Below are 24,910 nucleotides of genomic sequence, written 5' to 3' on the forward strand. Positions count from 1 at the left end.
TTTGGAACATAAATTAAAAAGGAAAACAAAACCCTGCAGCTGCTCCTGAGCTGACCACCCCCCATGCGGGGCCTCGGGCTGTGCTGGGGCTCCGGTGGGGGCCGGAGGCTGACCTGAGCCCAGGCTGGGGCCAACAGGATCCTCGTTGGCCCCAACAAGGCCAACGCCCTGGACGTTAGGTGGTCTTGGGGCACCGTCTTCCGAGCAGTTTGGTGGCTGCCCCGATTCTCATGGTCCTCATGTCTGCCTGCCCAGTCGCTCCATGCAAGGATGTAATTAAATCCTTTGAGGAGCACTTCAGGACATTTGATTATGCAGAAAAACTCCACAGCCATGTAAGCTGCTGTGTGCAGCTGGTCCGCCCTGTGGTGTCTGTCAGTGCTCACTGGGCTGTGAACAGTACCTGAGGGGGAGGGGGCAAGGCCAGAGGGAGGGAGGCCTGCGCGTCCTGCTGGGTGGCCTCCCAGCTCCCTTCTCCAGGAACAGGAGCGGAGCCTGTGCCCGACGTCACCCCTGTCCTTCTCTCCCCAGGAGCTGCCAGAGCATGACCAGCCTGGTCGGCAACGCCACGTCGCCCGTCAAGGACGGGACCTCCTCTCTTCCCAGGAGGCAGAGCTCGTTCGCCAGGCCGCCACTCCGCGCTCTGTACGACCTGCTCGTGGCACCCATGGAAGGGGTAAGTGCCCGGCCCAGGGCTCCTTGGCGTCAGGACGCATCACTTCCCGCTCAGCACCCCCACACCCCCCAGACAAAAAACAGGCTCCTGAGACAGAAGAGGTTTTCCAGACATGGGGCTTCTCTGTCCAACTTCTCGGTCAGCGTCCAGAGGCCCAAGTGGACGTGTGTTCTGGGTTGGCTGCTGGTTAGTGGATGGGCCCTGAGCTCCAAGTGGGCAGGCAGATCCGGGTTCAGGTCCCAGCCCGGCTCCTTACTGGCCGGCCGGTCAGTTTGGCCTCTGTGACCTCAGGTGCAAATGAGATGCTGCTTCTTCCCACCTTGCTCGTCAGACTTGGGGAGGCCTGGTGGCGCAGGGCTGCATGCATCTCCCCCATCTCCTCAGCAGTCAGCGCTTCCCCACCCACTGCTCATCTGAGGGTCTCGCCTGAGCAGCTTCAAGCCCAGGGCCGCTTCCTGTTGAGAACAGACCCTTGGCCTCTGCCCTTGTCAGGACTCACTCCACCACAGGGCCCAGTGGCAGAGACACCCTTGCACTTGTGATTTCTCGAGAAGGTTGAGCGCGGCTACTGACAGGTTTCTGTGGCCCTAGTCTTTGCACATCACTTTTCAATCCAGACGTGGCTCTGTAACTGGCGGGAGGGTGTTGGGGGAGGGCTGCCAAAGGGCTCAGGGATCTTGTGAATCTGAATGGTGAGCCCATCAGATGCTTTTGTATGCGACTGGGTATTAGTCAGCTCTGGCTGCTGTAACAAAATGCTGCCGACTGGGGCTTAAACAACCGACATTTATTTCTCACAGTTCTGGAGGCTGGAAATCCCAGATTCTTGGTGGGAGACCTCTTCCTGGCTTGAAAACAGCTACTTTTGCACGTGTCCTCACACGTGATGGAGAGAAAGACAGAGACAGAGAGACAGGGAGAGTGAGCACACTCAGGTCTCTTCCTCTTCTTCTAAGGACACTAATCCCATCATGGAGGTCCTGCCCTCATGACCTCATCTAAACTGAATTATCTCCCCAAGGTCCTACCTCCAAATACCATCACACTGGGGGCCTAGGGCATGAACATATAAATTTGGGGGGGACACAAGCATCCAGTTCATAACAGGCCCCTGCAGCAAGTGGAGGCTGTGCTCCTGGGGGTCCCAGCTCTCAGCTGGGAAGGGTGGGGATTGATGGGCCCTCAGGGAGCCAGCCTGTGTGTCCCTCCTAGCAGCTCCCCACAGCCAGGTGGGAGATTCGTCTCACAGGCGTTGGAGTGGCCCATCAGCAGCTCTCTTGCACTTTAGCCGACTGACAGGGGTGAGGTGCATCCTCAAGGTGTCCTCACCTTGACAGTGATCCCTTCACCCTCAGGAAATGCCAGTGCATCTCCTGGCCTGGCCTTCCCAGGATGTGTGTCAACTTGCCTAATATTTTTCAGGAGGCTGCACTGCCTGGTGGTGCCCTCTGGACTTCCCTCGCTCAGGGACATGGGGGTGGAGGGAAGCATAGAGCCTCTAGGAGCTGGAAGCCTGGACTCACGTCTAGCACTGCCTTTTCCTGGCTAGGTGACCTTGGCCAAGCTGGTACCCCTCCTTGAGTACCTGTGTCCTCATTAGAAATTGAGGACGATGCCACCGAGCAGAGCCATCTCTGTGTCCTTAGCAGCTGTTACGGGGCCTGGTGCATGTTGGCACTCAGTAAAATTTATAGATGGTACGTGGTCCAAAGCTGCATTTGTTTTTTGGGTCTAGTCTGGATACAAAACAGAAGACCCAAGGCAGAAGTCAGCTAATGGGTTTTCTGTGGCCGCTCTTTTGTGGCAGCTGGGAGCTTTCCAAGAGGTTATCAAGCAGAAGGAAGGGGCTGGGCCTGCCTTGGAGGCGCTTTGAGTCTGTGAGCCCCCGACGCTGTCAACCAGCCCGGTGCTGGTTCCGGCTTACTTCTGGGTAGATCCCAAGTCCAACGAAGTGCCTGCAGGGGACCCACACCTGAGCGTTGTTTGTTTCGCTGGTTGACACCCGCCCCTTTTGGCCAGGGAAGGGGCTCTTCCCTTGTATCAAAGACAGAAATCCTCGGGGTGGAGAGCAGCTGGAAGAGGCTGGGGGCGGAGAGAGGCAACCCCTCCCTCCATCCATTGCAGCGTTTCCACCCAGGAGAGAGGCTGCTACAGCCACGAGTCATCCTTGAAGGGGTCCCATGAGTTCATAAACTCTGCCCTGTGTTTCTTAGACAGTTTTTCTCTCTGAGGACTTTCCCCTATGACTTAAAGAACATAAACATGCCAGTGGGATTAGTGATTGCTTGTGTCTGGACATCTGTGCTCCTCCGGGGGTGCCGGGAGGGGGAAGATTTATGGACTCGAGCCCCAAACGAGTTAGAACTGTGATCGAAGTCATGTCTTTATACAGTTGACTAAGGAAGGAAACCCCGGCCCCCCGACGTGCGTGCCGGCGTCCTGAGGCTGCGGCAGCCCCTCTGTGCTTGGGAACTGCATGTGTGAACGGGTGTGACCCTCAGGGGTGCGTCTCGTCTTGAAGTGAGGCATTTAGTTTGAAAGCATTTAGTTCCTGATGTTTAGTCCTTTTGTGACTGAGGAGTTTGAACACAGTGAAGGAGTTAGGCTGCCTCACGAGAGATGTGGAGTAAAACCTTTCAGAGGTCGTTAAAGTAAATGATCAGGGCAAGAGCTTCCCCTTGGCTGACTAATGGGACTCACTGCGGTTCAGTAAAACCACTTCACCGAAGAGCTGGGATCTAATCAGGAGTTCCTTCCCCATTCATGTGTTTATTGACACGTGCCAGGCACAGCCGGGCGCACACCGGGCACAGAGGAGACGGGGCGGGGGCGGTTTGCCGGGTATGATGCTCATGGACTGTGCTCCCGCTCAGCGCACTGCCTGGCGGAGGACTACCACTGCTGCTTCCCGCCCTGCTCCGGAGGCCACTAGAGGGCGACACGGCACCGTCCGCCACTCCCGCCGCTGTCAGCTGCCAGACAGAGCCAGGCCTTCTTCACATTTTCAGTGAAAATACAAATCAAAACCAAAAGTCCAAGATTATGAATTAATGACACTTCAAGACTAAAACGATTAGCCTCTTCACATGGGACGTATAATTATTTGAACAACTGCCTTTGTTTAGCCTCAGTCCTGTTGCTAAGGGACTAGGTCAGACGGTATGAAAAGTGGAACAGAATAATATTTTACCGCAGGCTTGCACCAGGACTTGATTTAATTTAGCTGAAGGGAAACACTGCCTTGGCTCTTTCCTTGAAGCACACTGTCCTTTGCTGTCAGGACGGGTGAGCATGTCCAGTTATCATTGAGGAGGCCCCGTTCCATCTGCCATGAGCCATCATCAAACATTAAGTCAAATCCTGTCTCAGACCCAAAGGAGAAAATGTCACCAAAGTGGCACGTGCTAGTGTGAGAGGGACCGGGACCCAGTTTGTGTCCGTGGCATTCGTTCTTCGTCACCGTGGAGTGAAGGGTAGTAACTCGTGCCCAAGCCTGGACTCGCCACAGGGACACGCAGAACCACGTGCCCCCAGGGCTGCTCCACGTGAAGCGCAGGCCCCGAATTACCCCTCAGTGTGCAGACGGGGCTTCATCCAAAGCCAGAAGCTGCTAGCATTCAGGACCCAGGTGTAGAGTCTAAAATTCCCTAGGATTTGGTCAAATCACTCTTTAAATGTGATTTAACAAGTCCCTGGGCTTGTTCTAGTTATAGTCTCTGTCATCCTTATAATTGTTTCCATTTATTTAAATTCCCTGTTTGCTAAGTTTACAGTCGTCAAAGCCAAGATGATAGGACAGGTAGGAGGAGTGAACGACTCTGGTCAGAAGTAACAGTCCCCCTCGTCCCCCTCTGCTCTTGACTAAAGAAGCCTCCAGGCTAAGCGGAGTTATTTGGTTCAGGACCCCAGAAACTGACTTAAAACTTGCCGTTCACATCGGTTAGGTTGGTAAACTGCCTTCCTAGACACCAGATCTCCAGGATGGCCCAGGACCTCTCCTCTGAAAACTCGAGGTAGGGGTCTGGCTCTGCCAGGGGCTTGACCAGGAGGAGAGCTTGGCTTTGGCAGGTCGTGACTGTGATGTCTGCTCTGGGGGAAAGGGACTCTTGTAAAGCGGTGTGATAACCTAGCTTATCCTTACCCGGTAGATGAGACCGACTGGTCAGGTGCCTGGTTTGTAAGTAGACTGGAGGCTTTGGAGGTCATCTTCGACGGCTCGTCACACAACAGTCCGACCTTGACTCCAGAGTGTGGAGGGGGGACAAGGCCCACGAGATGGGCACCTCCAGGCTGTCTGATTTCTGTTTGGGACTTTGTGGTAACATTCACATGGATAGGACAGACGTCACCCAAGGACCACAAGTGTCACCACAGCTGATTAGGAGAAGGAAAAACGGAGGCAACGACTCACAAGCTGTCTGGACTGCTGAAGCAGTGGTGAGGGCGCCAGACCAATCAGCGAGCTCCTGCCAGGCAAGCGGTGTTCTCACCTGGGTCAGGGCCCCTTGGGTCGATTCGAGCTGATGTTCAGCTGCCCCCGTCTCAGCCTGACCCCAGTAGGTTCTGGGGGAGCCAAGGCACGCCTTCCACTGAGGGCGTGTGGGCTCGTTTTCACCATTTCGGCTACAGAGAGGCCTCTTTGAGACTGGACGCTGGGTGGCCGGCAGGCCCCTCTGGCTCTGGTTGGCCACTGGTCATGCACCTCCTGTAGCCAGATTCCTCTGGTTTGCCCCTTCTCAGAATCTCCAGGCAAACCAGTGGTTTGTTTTTTGTTGTTCAGAGAGGACAGTTGAGTGGGTCGAATTTGGACTCTGCGTTTCTGGTTGGAATACAGTGTCTACAATCCTGTTAGCTTTTAGTCATGGTTTCAGGGTTTTTTTCTGAACAACTTTGATATTTACTGAGACTGATACAACCATCCATGACACCAGTATTTCTCAGAAGCGTCACATAAAAGGTTTCTCTACCTTAAAAAGTTCTGTTTGATCAATTCACTCAATCAAAAATATAAGTCAGGAAAAAAATCCTAAGCCCTGTACAGGGTTCTGGGGTATCCAGATTCCCAGCAGTCAGCTCTTTGCTTCTGGAATCCTTGTTGTACATAGTGAAGTCCATTTCATCCCAGATCTAAACTGCTGGAAAGTTCATGGACCCAGGAGTTTTCTTGCCCTCCCCCGTGGTGACCAGGGCTGTTCATTCTCTGGCCTGTGATGCTGCAAGGCTCTGAGAGGCCTCCTGTCCTTCCGTGAAGATGGAACTCCCCGCATATGGGGGCTGCAGGCTGCTCCTCTGGACCCTGGTGCTGTGCCCAGAGCACGTAGTGCTTAAGCCAAAGTTGGGACGCATGCAACATCATGTTTGATATTGGTGCTTTCCAAACGGTTCAGCACCCCCCAGGTCACCATGAGTGTATATGGGAGATCCCATTAACCAAAATGGTGATCGAATCAGAGTTCACCACCCAGGCAAACACTTGGGACCCGTGGGGGTTGCCTGGGGGAACTGCCGACTCGGAAATTGGACGTCAGGGTAACTGCTCGGCGGTGGGTTTCACAGGTGTCAGGTGTGGTGGATACTCAGTGAAGAGCTGTGGATGATGGTGGTGGAGACGTGCAGGTGAGGAGGACCGTGGTGATGGCGGTATCCCTGAGTCCCTGGGTTCCATGTGGAGCTGGATGCTCCAAAGAGGCCATTTACGTGTTTTGGCCATGTTTACAAACACAGGAGGGAAAGGGAATGAGTTGTACCAGAAAAATGATCGAGACCCAGCAGGAAAGAATAGTATGAATAATAGGACCTGTGTTCCTCTTACTTAAAGCACCTGGAGGCAGTTGAGAATTCACGTTTGACGTGTATGTGCTGAGGGCCCGCCTAGAGCCCCACACGCTGCCTGTGAGGGTGCGGCGTCAGTGCTGTCCCGTGGGTTCGGGAACTGAGGGGCAGGGAGGTGAGAGTCTTGTCGATGTTCTCAGAACCCCCTCCACCTCTCCCCTAACCACACACCCCATCATCTAGCAGTTCTGGGTCCCCCAGAGCTCCCGACCCAGCACACGGGCCCAGACCCCGTGGCGAAGGCCTCTCCCGGAATGTGCCTTCCCTTCCTGGTCACTGGGCAAGGCTTTCCAACCTTCCAAACCCCGCTCAACAGAGGGTCTGGGTCTGGTCTGGAGCTAGAAAGCACAGGTAGGTTAACTAGGGGAGATCAGTATCAAGACTGTTCCCTGTGGTGAAGGGGTAACTGTGAGATACAGGAGACTGTGTGGTTCTCCTGGGCTGAGGGAGCGAAACCCAGGAAGGACGGACACTGATGAGGTGTGGTTCCCCCTCCACCCACTCCCCGGGAGCGGGCTGTTCCCTGGTCAGCCGGGCCACCCCCGAGTGCGGCTGGGAGGAGGCCAGGAGCCACCAATGGCAGGGCCACGGCGGGGCTGCGTTTAGTACGCATACGCACGCACACGCACGCACGCACGCATTCACACACACGCCTCAGGGCAGCACGTGTCACTCGCTCGGGAGAACCGGCTGCAGGAAGCAGCGTGTGAAGAGCAGGTGAGGACAGGGCGTTGGGAGCTGAGGTGGGAGCTGATAACAGCCGCCTGGAGCCCCCTGTGGAGAGGAGCCCTCTCTCCTCTGCAAAGCCTGGGCTTCGCCCGTTTTCGTCCTCTCACTGCCCACCTCCCCTCCAGCCCGGCCGGCCTGGCGCCGCGAGCCCTCCAGCCGTGTTTGCTGCGAGAGGCAGGGTCACGCTTCCTGGGGGAATAAACAGATTTTAGGGCACTTGGCCTGGTGTTTTCTATTTCAGAAGACACCTTTCTGGAAACTGTAGGGGTCAGAGAGTCGGGGTCCTTGCTGGCATTTGTTGGACTGTGCTCGTGGCGGGTGTGGGGGGCGATGCGGAGCCCTTTTGTCCTTCAAACCCAGGGCTTCAGAAGCCAGCGAGCCCTTCCCAGACTGGCAGACGGAGGCGCAGAATAGCGCTTCCTTGAATTCTCTCTCCTTCTCCGTCTAACAGACGAGGTGTAGCTTGCATAGACATGACTGTGCTCTCTGTGTTTAAGTTCACGTTGGATTATGGCTGATCCTTCCGTGCCAGGGTGACGCTCGTGTGTCCTGGAGGCAGGATGCAGAGGACAGCTTTCAGGGGCCCTGTTCCAACACGTTCGGTCAGTGTTCCCGCTGCCTTTAACCAGAGATGCCCGTCTGCCATGCAGCCCGTCTGCCACCACCCACCTCCTTCCCCTCTGCTGGACAAGGGTCCCGTTTGGAGCCCTCACCCAGGGCTGTGCGTGCCAGGCCAGAACCTGCGGCGAGGTGCTGTCCCGGGAGGATCTGGACCTATGAATTCGGGTACACTGTTCAGAGACAGGCTCGCAAGCTCCCAGGCTAGAGTTTCAGAGGCGTTTCCCTCTCCTCGCTGCTAAGGCCACTCTTCAAGTCCTGGCAAGTCCTGCCCCCTTCTCTCCGCTGCGTTTCCTCGTCTGAATTACCGCGTGCAGCCCGTCTCATTGGTGCAGGCTGCCTTTCAAGGCTTCATCAGAGGTTCCGCAGCAGAGGATGCAGGTCCCCACAGCCTGCGAGAGCCACACTCCCGCTCAGCCTCAGGCCTCCACCATCTGGCTCCCGAGTCCCTCTCCAGCCTTGCCCTCCGTGTGCCCCATGGGCCTCATCTGCCCAGGTGGGGCCTCCCCACCCTCACGTGCAGAGCAGCAGCTGGGGGGGGCGGGCCCAGCATCGTGTCCCACCCTCTGGGGCTGGCGTTTTACACTTCCGTGGTCTCACTCAGTAGTGGTTTCTTGTGCACGTTTTATTTTCTGAGACATTGCGTCATCGTGAGCTCTCGAGCAGGGACTGAGTCCTGAACTGACGTGGCTCCCCATCGCCCAGTCCCCCACCTTAGACACTAGTGGCTGATGGAGAGATCTGAAATCAGTCGTCGCAGAAGACACCTGAGCTCTTCCCAGGACGTGACATCACCCTCTTAAGGCTTGTGCCTCAGACAAGACAGTCTTGTGGGCGGAGTTAGCAGAGTCCCTTCAAAGGCACGCTGCCTGTGGACCTTTTCTCTAAGCAGCGTCCAGCCTCTTACCTGGCCCAGCACCCCTCAACTACCTTCACTTCATGTGACAGGTGCTGTCGTGACTGGGGACTTGTCTGAGAGTGCTGTGTCCCCGTGAAGCCCGTGACCTCTGGAATGACACCTGACAGAGACTTATCAGGGTTGGCGCCCGGGCAGGTGGAGTCCAGGGAAGGTCTGCAGGGGTAGGGCTGCCACCCCGTCCAGTGATGCTTGGTGACCCCGGATCAGGCGAGGATGGGTCTGGTTCTGCCCATGGCAGGTGGCCTGAGCCACCCCATTGCCCATGTGCCGGGCAGCAGTGCTCTGGCTGGGCAGCGAGCAGTTGTCACTGTCACAGCTGCTGACCCATCCCCGAGATCAGGGTACCATCAGCCCAGCTGCTCTGGCCCGGCCCCCAGGGCCTCTGGGTGCACTGCAGCAGCCAGCAGTCTGCCCTCCAGAGGGCCTTCCAGAGCCTCCTCCCTGTGCCAGGCCAGGCAGGGGCCTCGGTGTGGCCCACGGTGGGGACACGGAGCCCAGGAGTTGACCCCTGGAGTGGTCACTGTGCACACCCTACTTCTTCCTTCCTGGGTTGTACAGCGATACTTTTACCTTTTCTTGGAAAGTAGCTCTTAAAGAAAAAAAAGAAACAGTTGGCCCAGTAATTTTTACTTCTGCTTTCTTTAGATGCATCTAGAATTTTAAAAAAAAAGAAAGCCCCAGGGGGTTTGTACAGACAGAATGTCCCGCCAGGCGCGTGTCCCTTTGGGTTAGCTGAATGCCCTCTGCACCCTCAGCCCAGTGCCCACAGCAGCGCGGCTGTGGACACTCGCTCTTCCAGAGCGCAGTGGCTTGGGCAACAGAGGGATGTGGGGGGGGGGGGACCCGGCTGTGACCCTCCCCCGAGCCAGCACCCCAGGGCTCAGGGCCGCCCAGCACCTGGCACCTGGTGCCCGCGGTCTGTGGGCCCTGCACATTCTCCCTGCAGGCTCCTGTGGCCGCTTCATCTCTTTATTCACACTTAACCTATGTCTAGTCTGGTTTTCACAGTCATTGCCACTTGTGTTATCCGGATTCATCCGGCCTTAGTCTCCTATGAGCAATTCTGTTGGAGCGTGAGGGGTGTCTGTCTGCTCTGGGTCCGCATGCATTCACCCTTCCCTCAGGTCCCCACCTGGGCCTTTCAGGAGTGATGGGGGTCCCATCAGTGTCAGATTCCCTGCCAGCACCGGGGGAGCGAGTGGGGACAGCCCCTGCAGAGCCTGGGGCCATGGGGCCATCCTGTCCTCGGGGGAGGGACACAGAGGCCTCAGGTGACTTGAGGTCCTGGAATCCGGAACCCTTCTCCTCCGGGGATGTCATCCTGGTTCCCAAAGCTTCTGTCTGCACACCAGTTCTCTCGCCTCCTGTCCACTGAAATGGACAGCACGTCCCACTTTGGTTGAGACCTCACTGCCTGTGTGACAGGGTCATTCCTACACTGCCCGTAGGGTCCCTGTGCCAACGCAGCATCTCCTGCCCTGGTCCATCGGGTGCACCATGACTCACTGAGTGCTTTCTGGGACAGCTGCCCTTTGCATGAATCCCCTGCCATCTGTAGAAACATCTGGATGACCCGGGCTGATCCTTGTCTTTGTGGGACACCCTTCGTGACGGGTGACAGCAGTCTCCCTCCTGGCCCTGCTCCTCTACCCTCCTCCTCGGGTGGCGCCTGTGAGGCAGGTGGGAGGGAGCCCCGCCCATCGCCCCCACTCCCTGAGCGGCCCCCCTGGGGGCGGGGGTGCCTGGTCCTCCCCAGGCGTCCCCCCTGCTGGGTGTGTCAGCTGCTCCACTCACCCCGCAGGGCCTGATGCACTCCAGCGGCCCTGTGGGCCGGCACCGGCAACTGGTCCTGGTTCTCGAGGGGGAGCTCTACCTCATCCCGTTCGCCCTCCTGAAGGGAAGCTCCTCCAATGAGTACCTGTACGAGCGCTTCGCCCTCATCGCCGTCCCTTCCATCCGCTCCCTCGGTCCTCAGGCCAAGGTAAGTCAGGCCCGCCTGGGTGTTTGGGGCGCCGTCCCTCTGGCTGGGCTGGCATCCGCAGGAGGAGGTGTGGACTCCCTAGTTTGCGGCTGGTGGGGTGACTTTGGAGCAGATCCGTCCGAAGGCAGGGGGACAGCCTCCCGAACCCTTTGCCACCCCAGGAGGCCACCATGTGTGTCATTTCTCTCTGCGTTGCTTCGCTGTGACACCAGGGTTGGGAGCTACTCCCAGAACTGAGTCAGGCTGGAGGCCATGCCGCCTGTCTGAGGAAGTGGGTCACGCCCTGGGGGCCGCGCTCACCCGCCAAGCTGACCGCTGAGTGGGCGCCGAGTGTGCCCAGCAGAGGGGCCGCAGGCACGGAGGGCAGACAGATGGGATTAGCGTCAAGTGGGCAGGGGCCCCACAGGCCAACAAAGAACCGAAAACAAATGGGTGGCTTTCAGGACTTGGGTCTCATTCAGCAAAAATCAGTGTGGGATGAACTCTGTGGACTCAAGGGGGTGACAGTGGCCCGCCGCAGGTCAGGGCTTAGCCCACAGCCACCCCTGGCGCTGCCCACCTACCTAGAGGGCCTTCAGAGCCAGCCCTGAGCCCTCTTCCCTTCTCTAAACTCGCCCAGATACCCAGAGACCCGGGCTCCCTCCTGCCCCGACACTCCTGCCCCAGGCCTGGGCGTGGGCGGCCCCCACGGGACCTGCCTTGGCCTCCGTTGACCTTGGTCATTGGCATGGTTCCAGCCAGGTCAGTTTCTGCCTCACGGGTTTTGGAGATCTTAGTTATGACTGTTTTTGTTGCTGAATTGTACTTCTCATGGGACAGAATCAGTTCAAGGTGAAAGAAATGATTTTCTCCAAGTTTTCCTCATGTCCATGGTTGACTGTGAATCCCATCCATGAGCCCGCTGTGTGCCATCCGGCACGGAGGGTCGACTCACCTCTCCTGCTGCCAGGGCACCCTGGGAGGCACAGATGAACCAGAGAGTGGAAGAGTCCCGTCTCCCAACAGGCACCCGAGAGGCATTTCTCTTTCCCAGTTTAAGGCATCACCAGGTGGAAACACCAAAAAATTATTTGAAATAATTTGATACGTGATGTTTTCCCCAAAAAACATCAGAAGGCATCGTAGGGGAAAATCAGAACTTTGTTGGGCTTCTTTATGCTGATTTTATAATTCAGTGATGTTATTCATCTTTCCAGTTGTAGTGCCTCTAAAGGACTTAATTTGGCCCTGTCTCCCCTGCGACTTGCTTTTTGCAAGTTTAAACAAAATCACCCCTCAGAGCCCCTGTTGCATTAGGAGTGGGTTCCCCCTGATTGAGGGGCTCACAGGGGAGCCTGTGGGAGGGAGATCCTGCCCTGCACACCCTCACCTCCTACATGCCCTGTCCCACCCCCCTCCGGCTTGACAAACGTCAAGGGGTCTTCCTGCCATCTATCTGGTCTCATTGTTTTCAAGAGCTTGTCACCAGCAGGTGTGATTCTCAGTCAGACATGCACCTGTGTCAAAAAGGTCTTGAAAAGTAGAGAGAACAAAGTTATCAGGAGATTGGGTGGAGCCACGCTAGATGCAGCCCTGCTGGAGAGCTGGCGTCTGCCTGCCCCAGAGAAGCCCTAATGGGTGGCCCGCTGTCTTCCCTCCCCTCCAGTCTCACCTGCGGAAGAACCCTCCCGCCTACTCCAGCTCCACGTCCATGGCGGCTGTAGTTGGCAACCCCAAGCTCCCATCGGCGGTGATGGACAGGTGGCTGTGGGGCCCGATGCCGTCAGCCGAGGAGGAGGCCTACATGGTGTCCGAGCTGCTGGGCTGCCAGCCGCTGGTGGGCAGCGTGGCCACCAAAGAGCGGGTCATGAGCGCCCTGACCCAGGCCGAGTGCGTCCACTTTGCCACCCACATCTCTTGGAAACTGTCGGCCTTGGTCCTCACGCCCAGTGTGGAAGGCACCCCCGCTGGCAGCAAGAGCTCCTTCGGCCACCCCTACACCATCCCTGAGTCCCTGCGGGTGCAGGATGACACCAGCGACGGCGAGAGCATCTCGGACTGCCCGCCGCTGCAGGAGCTGCTGCTCACAGCCGCCGACGTCCTGGACCTGCGGCTGCCTGTGAAGCTAGTGGTTCTCGGCTCCTCCCAGGAGTCCAACAGCAAGGTCACAGCTGACGGGGTCATCGCGCTGACGCGGGCCTTCCTGGCGGCCGGCGCACAGTGTGTCCTCGTGTCTCTGTGGCCTGTGCCCGTGGCTGCTTCCAAGATGTTCCTGCACGCCTTGTACTCGTCCCTGCTGAATGGCCTGAAGGCCAGCGCGGCCCTGGGTGAGGCCATGAAGGTGGTGCAGAGCAGCAAGGCCTTCTCACACCCCTCCAACTGGGCAGGTAGGGGCTCGGGCACCTGTCAGAGGGCCTGGGGGCGCAGTCAGGGGCGGTGGGGTGTGAGGACGGGGGCGGGGGGGGTGCTGGGGAAAGACAGTGCGGAGAGGCTCAGGGAGGGGGCCTCGCTGGCGGAGCCAAGTCAGCCTCTCCTCACTGTGGCATTAAAGTGGCCTTGTGAGCAGGAGCATCAGAAGAGTTTGCCATCAGAGCACATGTCAGGCCCCTCCTGATGTCGTGTATACTGGGTGACCCATTTTACAGCCCTCATATGAAATCCCAGACTGTAGGAAAGAGCAGTCAGTGTGTTCAGAAAGACCTGAGATTTGGTCATTGGAGGACTTGGGTTTGGTCCAGCTCCACATCAGGCTGTGTGGCCTGAGACATGTTCCTTACCCTCCCTGAAGCTCAGCGTCCTCAGTGGTACCAAGGGGATGACGGTGGTGGTGCTGGCATCTCCCTGTCCACATTTGAGACAGTCTGAGGAGTGGGTTGAACGTCTTGTGATGCATGAGGGGCCGGCGGCGTGTGTGCCCGCTGGTCCCACCGCAGGGCCCTGTGAGGGGCATGAGGGCCTGGGGGTGGAGGGAGCATGTTCCCTGTGACATCTGGTCTGCCGCTCAGCTCTGTGCGATGACCTGCGACCCACTGTGGACCCTCCCATGCGGGAGACCCTCCCCGACAGGCTGAGACCCAGGCCTCTCCTGCGGCAGGGCCGCTTTGCTGACACACTTCATGATCCTTCAGTTTGTGGTGGTCTCTCTGAATTGGCCCCTACACCTCCCCAGGACCTCCAGAGCAGAAGACAATCCCACCAATGCCACAATAAGTGTCTTAAACCTTGAGAAGCAGAGGAACACCAAAAATACTATTTTCAAACATTTACATTTTATTGTTTTAATGGCAAAAAAAATATACCATTCATTTATATGTTTAAAAGTTGGGAACAAAATGACTTTCACTTTACTCTTCCCCTCAAAGTAAATCCAGTTGACGTGAGCTGAGGTTGCTGGTGTCGTTCCCCAAAGGCGGGTGAACCCTGAAGCGGGGCCGTGGCGTCCCGGGCCCAGTGGCCAGCAAACAGGAGCCCGCGGGGGCCGCCCTGGGCGTGGCGCTGAAGTTGCCCACGGCCAAGGGCTGGTGCCGGGTGGGTGAGCCATGTTGTTGAGGAGTGGAACATGTTTACTTCACAAACACCTCATAGCTGTGGTCTTGTTCAAAAAGGTATTCAAAATTCAAAGCAGAATCTATCCTGTTTCCTCACGTGGCTGAAGAGAAACATTCAGTTGGTCCAGCAGGCCTCCTCTCTGGCAGCCCTCAGCTCAGAACTGGGCCCTCCATCTGCGAGGCACGGGGCAGGCAGGCCCTGCGGGTTTGGGCCTGGCCATGTTGCCAGACTTCTTCTGCCAGGAGATGTGGAAATCAGAGGCGATCACGCCCGTGGTTTCCATGATTGTTCTCAGCACATGGTGTCTGTTTATATCTGTTCTCAGCAGTCAGAAGGGGCTCTGAGCACCATGTGGTCCCGCAGAATGTACTGCAGGGTTTGTGGGGACCCAGCCCCTGTGCTTGGCCATTTATTCTTGACAGGGCCTCCCAACCCCACCCCGCATCTTCCCATCTTCCCATCTTACGGACGTGGTATTTTTGTCATTGTTTAGTTTCAGTGACAGACAATAGATAGAAAAGTCAACTCTGTTCTGTGGGAAATGGTGTTTAATGATGCTGCCCTGTTACCCTTAAAAACAGGCTTGGCACATTCATTCTCAGAAAATCCTTCCCCTCCATTACTTGGGGAAGGTTGGTCCTAAAGTTGCTGGGGGAGGCTGCTCCGCTGTGTACCTCCCCCAGGCCCTGCTTATGGAAGTGGGTGCTGGGGAAGAGGAAGGGTGACAGGATCCAGGCAGACGTGTGGCTCCTTCCTCCCCAGCCTAGGCTCCGTTTGCTCGTCTTACAACTGGGAAATACCTCCTCCTGTCCCCTCGTCTGGTGGCCCCGAGGAGTCAGGCACACCCGCCCCTCCATCCCCGGGCACATTCCGGACCGACACAGATTAATTTCAGGGAGAACAAGGCAGATCATTTCTCGGGATGGTGGCCAAGCCAGGGAGGCCCCTGGGGGCCACACAGCCTTCTCCTGCCTTGCTCACTGCGCAGTTACCTCAGCAGCTTTCCTGAGCAGCTCACCCAGCAAAAGAGTATCAAACTGCCCCAGTGAGTTAGCCGTCCCGGTCCAGCCCGTGGAGCAGCTGTCCTTGGCACGCCTCTCTCTCTCTGTGGCACAGATGAGCTGTAGAGACCAGCTGGGCTGGATGAGGGCGACTCTGAGGTGCTTTCTGGGCTCCCCACAGGGTTCTTGCTCATCGGGAGCGATGTGAAGCTCAACAGTCCCTCCTCGCTCATCGGCCAGGCCCTCACCGAGATCCTCCAGCACCCAGAGCGGGCGCGGGATGCCCTGCGAGTGCTGCTGCACCTGGTAAGGGGCGCAGGGCCCTTGCGGGAGGCGGCCGGATATGCACAAGGAGCAGGGCGAAGCTGGAGGGATCCCACAGCACCGGGGGGCGTGAGCAGGTGGAGGGGACGTTGTCCCCAGATGTCTGTGTGGTGGGCACAGTGTGCAGTGTCACACCGATGGCTGCAGCCATCCTCGCCCAGACCCTGTGGGGGGTGGCCAAGGGGGGCCCTGGAGCAGGGCCTGACCACAGGTGCTTCCACCCCATGGCTTTGGGCAAGTGACCTTGCTCTCCGAGCCTCAACTTCCTCGAGTAGAAGGGGGGATAAAACTTTACCTTTTCAAGGTTCTCGTGAGGGTTAGAGAAAAGGTGAGTAGCTGGCACACAATAGGGTCCCAGTAACTGAGAACTGGTATTTTATAATCAAAGGACACTGGCCTTTCCCTAAATGCAGTTGGAAGAGTCCAAGCCCAGCCCTACTCTTGGTGGGGCCCTGGTGAGAACACAGAGGCCCCAGGCCATTTTCTACAGAATTGAAAGGTTATAAATAAATCAGGCCAGGAAACAGTGCCATAAAACTTGTTCCACCCTTCCACCTTGATAACCTGGAAGGCAGTTTCAGATAATTTAGAATTCTTAGCTTCCTTGGAGTTCTGTGCCAGAAAGACCAGTGCAGCCCCAGCCTAGACCCTGTGAGGCAGGGGGAGGTAGGGGACAGCCCACGCCACAGCCGAGCTCTTTCCAAACCCAAGGCAAACAGCCACCCCATAGCTTAGAGGTGCACACACGGCTCTGCCTGTGCTCAGGAGGGAAGGGCCCAGTGAAGGCTTCTCCACAGGTCCTGGCAGTGGGCTGGGGCCGGCTTCTGGGTGGGCATGTTCCCTTGGCCAGGGGAACGCTGCGGCCCATGAGGCTGGGCATCAGCTCTGTGTGGACACCAGTGAGGGATCAGTCACGGACATTTCTTAAGCTCAGGTCTGCCTGAAGGAGGTTTTTTCAGGCCTGACAGAAATCAGTGTGTGAACAAGAATGCTGGAGCCTGAAACCTCTGACAGCTCTTGGGCCAGACGCAAGGCACCCACGCTGCCTGCCACTGGGTGGACGTGCTCTTGTGCTTTGAGAATTTTGGGGGGAGACTTTCTCAACTGATTTTAACCTGTGCCTGGAAGCTGCACGGAGCCTTTATGTTGCTCAGCACTAGGACCCTTGTCAGGGCCCTCTCTCCCCGAGAGGTGCCCTTCTTCCTTGCTGTAGCCCATTTGCTTTCTCCTCCCAGGCCAGGCCGTGGAGCAAGAGCCAGGCCTCTTCGCTCCCATTCGGCCTTGAGGCCCCTCGAGTACATCTAAGGGTTTTCTCTTTCTTCTTGGCTTCATCTTCTGGGGTGAGTGTAGGGGCCATGGGTCAAGTTCACCAGTCTTTTCCTCCTTCTAACTATCCACTGGACAGTGTCTCTAGCGCCCTTCTAGCCCAGGGGACAGCCAGCTGGCTGCCTGTCTGTCCTGCCCGGGAACGTGCGTTTCCTCCAGCCTCTGATGTCAGCCCCCAGCATCCCAGGGTTTTACTCTAAGAAAAGTCTCAAGTGACATCCTGGACAACTCTCCTTCCCCTCCAGTGACGGCACATGTGCCCCAGAGCAGGTGACATCTCAGAGGGACTGAGGTTTCCCTTAGAAAAACCGCCGAGGGAAGGCCTGCGGCTGTTGCAGGTGCTGTGGACGCTCCCTGGGAGAGTTAGGGTGGCAGTTACCTGGCAGCACTGATTTAGGCCCTGGAAGGTGGAAGGGGCCCGTGTGCAGGTGGACACAAGACACAGAGGTCAGCGCTACAGGATGAAGGAGGAGTCGGAGGCCTGGGGGACGAAGGCCCCACGGTGGGCACTACTTGGTGTGTGTGAGGTGCACGAGCAGTGAGGGGGTCCTGAAGGCCTGAGGGTTCATCCTAGTGACGAGGCGCAGCCATTGCAGGGTTTGGGGCAGGTCCCTGGCCGGAGACTGGTTTTCAGACAAGTCACTTCAGTGTCTGTGGAAGACAGCCTGGAGCTGGGTTAAGGAAGGGACAGGACTCTTCTGAGCCTCCAGCCCTCGGCTCTGATGGTAGCAGCCCCTCCCTTGCAAGACACTGGCTGCTGCTGCAGAGTGTGGTCCTCAGGCCTGGGTGCCTGGTGGCAGCTGCCAGCCCTGCAGAGCTTCCCACACGGGCTTTGTGTTCCCCCAAAGCCACTTGGAGAGAAAAGAGGGTACCCCCCCCCCCCGCCCACCCCATGCAGAGTGGCACCTCACTCCCCTCTCCCCTGCAGGTGGAGAAGTCCCTGCAGCGCATTCAGAACGGGCAGCGCAACGCCATGTACACATCCCAGCAGAGCGTGGAGAACAAAGTGGGCGGCATCCCTGGCTGGCAGGCCCTCCTCACCGCTGTGGGCTTCCGGCTGGACCCCCCGGCCAGTGGCCTGCCAGCAGCCGTCTTCTTCCCAACCTCCGACCCGGGCGACCGGCTCCAGCAGTGCAGCAGCACCATCCAGTCCCTGCTGGGTGAGTCTTGGCTGACAGCTTGGGCAGGGCAGTGGGTGGCCGCGGTCCCTGCTGGGTCTCAGGTGGGGAGGAGCGAGGGTCTCCTGAGAAGTGCTGAGGAGTCCCAGACACAGACTCCTCCTGATCTGGGGGAAAGGAGTGCTCCTGACCTAGTGTTTCCATCTGATGGCAACATATCCTCTGCCCCTTCCTGGGGTGACGTGAGGTCTTGCTGGGCAAATAGTAGCTGCTATTAACATTTATTCAGCAGCTTTGGATCTGACAGAGCTGTGTGGCTGACCCCAGGGTGACACGGGGCACAGATGCTCAGGGCTGCCCTTTGTGTTTCACTCGAAGCGGGTGATGCTGCCTCAGCGACTAGTTGGGGTCCTGGCATGTGACCGTATGCCTGGAGGACACAGCAAGGTCAGGACTGGCCCTGCCTCCATCTGCCCTTCTCAAAGACAAGCCAGACACGGATACACACGTCTGGCTGTCCCGAGCTTCTGAAAATGCCACCAAAGCTGAGCGTTTGGGGTGCGTTCCCCTCGGAAGGTGCAGGACTGTGGGTGCAGAGGCCCCTCCGGATAACGCCTGCCTCCTCCTTGCTTTAGGTCTGCCCAACCCTGCCCTCCAAGCCCTCTGCAAGCTCATCACTGCCTCAGAGACGGGCGAGCAGCTCATCAGCCGGGTGAGTTGAGCCAGGACAGCTGAGCCCAGGTCTGAGGACTGTGCTGGGTTGGAAAGACAGTGATTTGGCCCCAAATAGGAACCTGCACGTGATGCCTCACTGCTTTTTTTCAGCTTTTGTAATGAGAAGGAAAAGGCAAGGGCTGGGAGTAGAACTGCCCTCTCCAGCAGGTGCAGGCACAGAGGAGCAAGTTCTCCCAGTGTCCTCCCTGGGCACTGAGTCCCAAGGGCCTCAGAGGATGCTTAAGGGGCCCCAGTCACCTGTAATCTCAGGGCATTTCCTGAACTCTCCATTCAGTGGTCTCCTGCACCTTATCATCCCTAACCACCGACTGTTTCTGCTGATTGACAAGTGTGGCAGCCACCTTACCCAAGCCAGCAGGTGTAGGGCCATCCCGTCAGGGTGGCTACAGGTGCTCCAATACTTATTCTTAGATCAAAGTATGACCCCTGCCTGAAACAAAACCACCACTGAGGCACAGCGGTGAACACAAAGTCAAGTCTCATGAAAGATACTGCTTAGCAGCTTTTCAAAAAGTGCTTTCTTTTAGGAGAATGTAGATCTAATTCAGAGAATTGCAGGATTCTAACCCTTAGCATCATGTAGGCCCTTCCCAACTTGGCCTAAGAGCTTCTGATCTTCCTACTGGCCAGTGAGGGTCTGGAACAAGCACTGGGGTGACAGTGTAGCAACCCCTAAAGAGTACAGAGCAGTTTTCTCTGGTCACCTTACAGTGTAATAATTTGAAAAATACACGTTATTAGATATCAGCAGATTTCATTTGAGCAGAACTGTTTCTATGTGGAAATAGAGCTGCTCCATCTAGGGTTAACCTCTGCAAATCTGATTGGTTCCTGGAGCCTCCCCCTACCTGGGGTGGTTTCCAGCTTGGATTTGGAACATAGCTCACTCATCTGGCCCCTTCACTGAGTTTCTGCTACTTTGTAGCAAGTGTGTTAGACCTGCTTGTTGAATAGAATCAGGAAGACACTTAAACATCCTGAACCCAGGAGGGCTACAAGCCTGTGCTCTACAAAAAGAGAAAGCTAGAGTTACATTTACAGGGCCAGGCTGAGCATCCAAACAGCCAATAGCTTAATTTCTAGCTTTTGGTGGCAGCACAGGGAAGCGTCCTGGGCCGCCCCCAGTGGCTGGGGGATGGTAGGCATTTCCGAGTCACTCTGGAACCAGAGTGGACTTTGCTCTACAGAGTGGCCTATCCGCGCCCACTGTGCCCCTCCCCCTCTCCTGGCGAGGAAGGGCAGGGCCTGGCCGACCCTGGCCCCACCCCCACCCCCAGCGCGTGTCTGGCCTGGGCGTGGCTGTGCGTTCTCCTGTGTGTCCCTGCTGACTCTCACTCCTCTCCCCTCCGGGTCAGAGCCGCGGGCCCGGTGTGGTGCTTCCTACAGCAGTGATCAGCTTGTGTTGCGTAACTACCTGTGCTTAAGTCTAAATTCTCTTCTTTCTCTCTTTTTCTTTCTTCTTCTTATAATCTGCTGGCCGAAGGCTGTTAAAAATATGGTTGGAATGGTGAGTACCACTCTGAGTAGCACTGTTGTCAGGTGAGCCCCTCAACCCGCCCACCCCGAGGTCCCCCTGGCACTGCTGTCTCGCCAACACGCGCTCAGGCTGGGGGGGCAGTGCCGCTGGCTCAGGTGGTCTGCCCCGTCTCCGCTCTGGCTCCCCTTTCCTGCTCCACCCTTCTTGTGCTCTTGATTTGACCTTTCAAGTTCCCTCAGAACAGCAGGGGCAGGAGCAACACACTGTGAACCCACACGAGGCCCCGGGTGGAGTTCACACATTCAGCAGGTTGTGTCTGGGAGACCCCACCCCTCCTCTAGGCCCCGAGTCCCCTCCTGCACTCAAAGCCCCGTGGCCAGTGTGCGAGGGAAGAGGCTGGAAGCAGAAATCCTGCCTGGGGCCTGGGCCTCGAGCTCCCACAGAGAGGACAGCAGGACAGTAGGCATGGAGGCACCGTAAAGAGAATTTCAGATGCTACCCACGTGTAAGGTCATTAGCGATAATGACAGGTGACACAAGAGAAACTTGGGGACAAACCCCTGGGGGCCAGATGCAGCGGACGCTGACGCTCTCCCCGCTCAGCTCCACCAGGTGCTGGTCCAGCTGCAGGCCGGCGAGAAGGAGCAGGACTTCGCATCAGCCCCCATTCAGGTCTCCATCAGCGTCCAGCTGTGGCGGCTCCCGGGATGTCACGAATTCCTGGCGGCTCTAGGTAGGATGGAGCATCCTTGACTTCATTGGCTTCTTTCATTCTATTTTTTAAAAAACCTATTTTTCTCATTTTTATTGGGTAAAGTTGATAGACTCAGGGGTCTTAGTGTTTTCTTAGTTTATTACTTAAAAATAGCTAATGCAGACTCTAGTGCTTTAGCGCAATTTCCAAATGGCCTTCCAGCTTTGTCCCACTCTCCCTACATTATGATTTCCTCTCTCCCATTTGTAGTCATTGCGTTAAGATGAATCTGTTAGATTCAAGTATTGTTAGGAGTCAGGGCATGATCAAAGAAAATAGTCAAGTCATAAAATAATGATTTCAATATTGGTCCCTATCACTGGCTACTGGAACTTGGCAGAAAAAAATACAATTGAAACCACCTTTGACTGACCACAGGGACCTAGAACTGCTTATTTCAGGATCCTCTTTCAATCCAGAACACTCTTCCTTTTTCAGCATTGTAACCCAACTGAGGCAGCTCCCAACAATATCACTCTTTTCTTACCACAGGTGCGTTTGTTGATAAAACATCTTAAGAGGCTAAGCTGCTCTCCTCCTGCCCCACTTAAGTGCCTGTGAGACTTGCCGGAGAGCCATTCACTCCACACATTTTTTGTTTTTCAACACCTGTTCTATGTCGGGCAATGTTCTAGGCACTGGGGATCAGCAGTGAGCAAAGGACAAAAAGCCCTGCCCTCTTACCAGTGTTTTCATGCTAGAGGGGGAGACAGACAGACATAGAAAGACCTAATCTAAGGGGAGCACCTCAGGTGAGGAAGCACCATGACAGACAAAAGCATCGGGGTCACAGTGATGTGCTGGAGGGGTGGAGGCAGGGAGGCTGGCAGGCCCAGAGCCTGTGGATGAAAGATCCAGGCCAAGGGAAGAGTGTCTGTGAGCTTGGGCAAGGTGCAGAGGACACGGGGGCAAATGAGACAGAGGATGGGGTAGATCCTGGGGCTGTGAGGCCAGTGGAAGTCCCTTGGTTTTTAACCTGATGGAGTGGGGCGTCTTTGGAGGTTGACGTGGCCTGGATTCACTGGTACAGGGACCAGCCGTCAAACATGGCAGGGCAGATTCCTTTTTAAGGAACTTCTCTTCTGCTTGGGAGGCCTGGATATTCAGTATTGGGCCATCTTTGCTAGTCCATTTGTAGATGACCTTTCCCAGCCCAACTCAGCTTAGGGCAGGCTCCATTTGTTTTTGAAGGTAAAGGGGGAAAGCCACACAGCCCCGCAGGGGCTCCAAATCCCCTGTGAGTAGATGCTTTGATGTCCTTTATGATTTGTACTATTTGCTTGTTTTCTGTGGACTTAAAACATAGGCTTCTTGGTGTAAACATAGTAAATTTATATCTGAATAGGTAAGTCAGGAGCAGATGGAGCAAGGGTGAGAAAGATCAGGTCCACACCCAGGTTGGTCTCTTCACCTTTGTGACGGGCTGCAGGGTGAGGCAAGAACGAAGCCAAGGCCCTTCTGTATAAAAGAAAAGCTCTTGTCCTCAAGCAGGGCCTCAGCCCCCCTTCGAGTGCGGGTGTGACAGAGCCAGCCCTCCTCCCCTGTGGACAGGCTGTTTCTGATGCCCCTTTGCCAGGTGTGTCACTGGCTCTCTCTGGTGTTGGGATCCTAGGTGACTTTTGTTGATGCTCCTCTACGTCTCTGTACTTTGCAAATCCCAGTGATACTCAAGGGGTGAGTTGGGTGTACATACTTCTGATTTCTAAGTCCTCTGGACTGAGACTGGGGAGAAGCGCCCGCTCCAGCCCTTGGCACCATCACACCCATCACAGAGCTGTGGTTTATTTAGACGACTCAGTTCTATTAGAGCAACCAGTTCAAATTACTTTGATAGAGTTTTCTAACTAAAAATGTTACATTTATATTATTAGATATTCGTTTTCAAAGTGCTGAGTTCCCTGAGACCTTCCTGTTGTTTTCAGGGACTGTTTATTTTTGAGTTCAGAGAGGAAAATGTCCCATAGCAACCCGAATGCTGAGTGGCTACTCTACTGAATCTAATTCCCAAAGGAATGGTAGTGTCAGAACCAATATCAGAGTTACAAGAATAAAAAAGGCAGAGACAGATTTCTCCTTTGGCGGATGCTCTCCGTCATCCATCAAGTGTCATGGGTCCCTATTGTGGGAAGACTGTGAGGTCAGAGGAGGGGAAGGGCCTGGGATCACAGGGCCTGCCCCCTGGCTGCTGGCACCGAGCATCTGCACTGTTTCAGGCAGAGCTCAGTGATCCGCTGAGGAGGTGAGTGAAGACGTTCCATGCTGAGGCTCCCAGGCCCTAACTCCTTGCTCGTGGCACCGCCTATGGACGCAGCACTGGCTGTGGTGTCTGTTTGGCTTCTTCCTCCTACATTCTTCCCGGGAGACGTGCTGGCTGCCTCTGTAACGGCCCCTGATGAGTCTAAGTGCCGTGGCAACAGCTCGTTAGGCAGCCTCCTGCTCAGGAGGCTCCTGCCCTTGGCTGTGCCAGCTCCGTGTCTCATTAGAACTGTTAGGCTCAGGAGCAGCCCCTTAGGCTCTGGCAGAGAGGAGTGGAGTGCCTGCAGGGCAGTTCAGCCTACAGCAGATTCTGCAGCATCAGAGAGAGCTCATCTCAGAGCCCTTGTGGCAGACACTGACCACACATGGAGACACTGTCCTTGCCCTTGAGAAGCTTCCACCTTCCCCTGCGCTAGCTTTAAATATTGGACCTAATGCCGAACGGAGTGGCCATTGTCTGTCCTGGACAGTATTCTTTAAGTGGACTGTTCTTCTGCAAAAGAATGGAGACAAGTGTTAATGAGCCTTACTAATTCCCACCCTCTCCTCTGGAGAATGCAGTTCAGCGCTCTACAAAGGGACAGAGGTCCACACACAGCAAGGGGGAGCCACGCTGAGCAGGTGTGATGGTCGCAGAGCTGGCCCCCGTTGGTTCACGTGACTTGACGTTCACATGACTTGACGTTCACATGATTGACGTGCAGGTGGGGGGGCCCAGGCGGGGCTTTCTGAGGGGTCTGCAGGGGTTCCCCTGGGACTGTATGAGGAGCCCTAATCCTTTTTAAGACATGGAATCTTCCCTAAGGAAGCAGGTGTTTATATTCTTTGTTTCTATAGGTTTTGATCTCTGTGAGGTTGGTCAGGAGGAAGTAATCCTGAAAACCGGGAAACAAGCCAATCGACGGACCATGCACTTTGCGCTCCAAGCCCTGCTCGCGCTCTTCGGTAAGAGCTCCACGTGGCGCCACCCCACGTGGCCCCCAGGAGCCACGGGCATGACCCTGATTATGGTTTGGGAAGAGGAAGAATTAAGTGAACGAACCTTTTTGTGTGTTACGGAATGTTCAAGTAAACAAACTCTCTGCTCTCGTGGAACTCAACTTACGATGAGCATACATGTAGTATATGTTAGATGAGGTGCCACCATGTGCTCTGCAGAAAATGTGCAGATTAAGGGACTAAGGAAGTGAGGGTGGCATCGCAGCAGAGATGATGAGGGAGCAGTGGTGCCCAGAGCCAGGCCTGCGAGGCACTTTTCAGACCCTGGGGCAAGCCTGCCTGCCATTCTCAAGAGGCCAAGTGAGGCTAAATGCTGGCTCGGATGGTGGCCAAGGCTTGAAGGCGACCAGCAGGGCCTGCTGATAAATGTGCTCAGAGAGAGAGGGCCAAAGGTGATACCCTGTTCTTTGGAACAGCTGCCAGAATGGGGCTGCCTTTGCTGAGACCTTGAAAGTGGCAGAAGGAATGGGAGGGGTCTGAGTTTCCTCTTGGACACCTTCATAGGCAGCTAGTTAGACGAGTCCAGTGTGGAGACATAAATGTGCACATAGGTCCGAGGGGAAGAGGACCGTGTCCTGTGGGCGCTCCTGGGGTCAGAGGTCACAGAGATAAGGAGGGGCCCGGGAAGGATCAGTCC

At 56.2% G+C, this 24,910-nt stretch overlaps 1 protein-coding gene across 2 annotated transcripts in view; it reads left to right on the forward strand.

Moving 5' to 3' along the window:
• The window catches only part of TTC28 (tetratricopeptide repeat domain 28), a 593,462-nt gene that overhangs the window by 562,560 nt on the left and 5,992 nt on the right, over window positions 1-24,910 (forward strand). For both annotated transcript variants that reach the window (XM_082853188.1, XM_082853189.1), the window contains 8 exons: window positions 532-676; window positions 10,576-10,755; window positions 12,401-13,121; window positions 15,466-15,590; window positions 17,863-18,094; window positions 18,688-18,764; window positions 20,868-20,997; window positions 24,112-24,219. In XM_082853188.1, coding sequence (XP_082709314.1) covers window positions 532-676; window positions 10,576-10,755; window positions 12,401-13,121; window positions 15,466-15,590; window positions 17,863-18,094; window positions 18,688-18,764; window positions 20,868-20,997; window positions 24,112-24,219 — 1,718 coding nt within the window. The remainder of the gene's footprint in view (window positions 1-531; window positions 677-10,575; window positions 10,756-12,400; window positions 13,122-15,465; window positions 15,591-17,862; window positions 18,095-18,687; window positions 18,765-20,867; window positions 20,998-24,111; window positions 24,220-24,910) is intronic.

The sequence above is a fragment of the Leucopleurus acutus genome (genome assembly GCF_964270905.1).
Source record: "Leucopleurus acutus genome assembly, chromosome: 13".
NCBI lineage: Eukaryota > Metazoa > Chordata > Mammalia > Artiodactyla > Delphinidae > Leucopleurus > Leucopleurus acutus.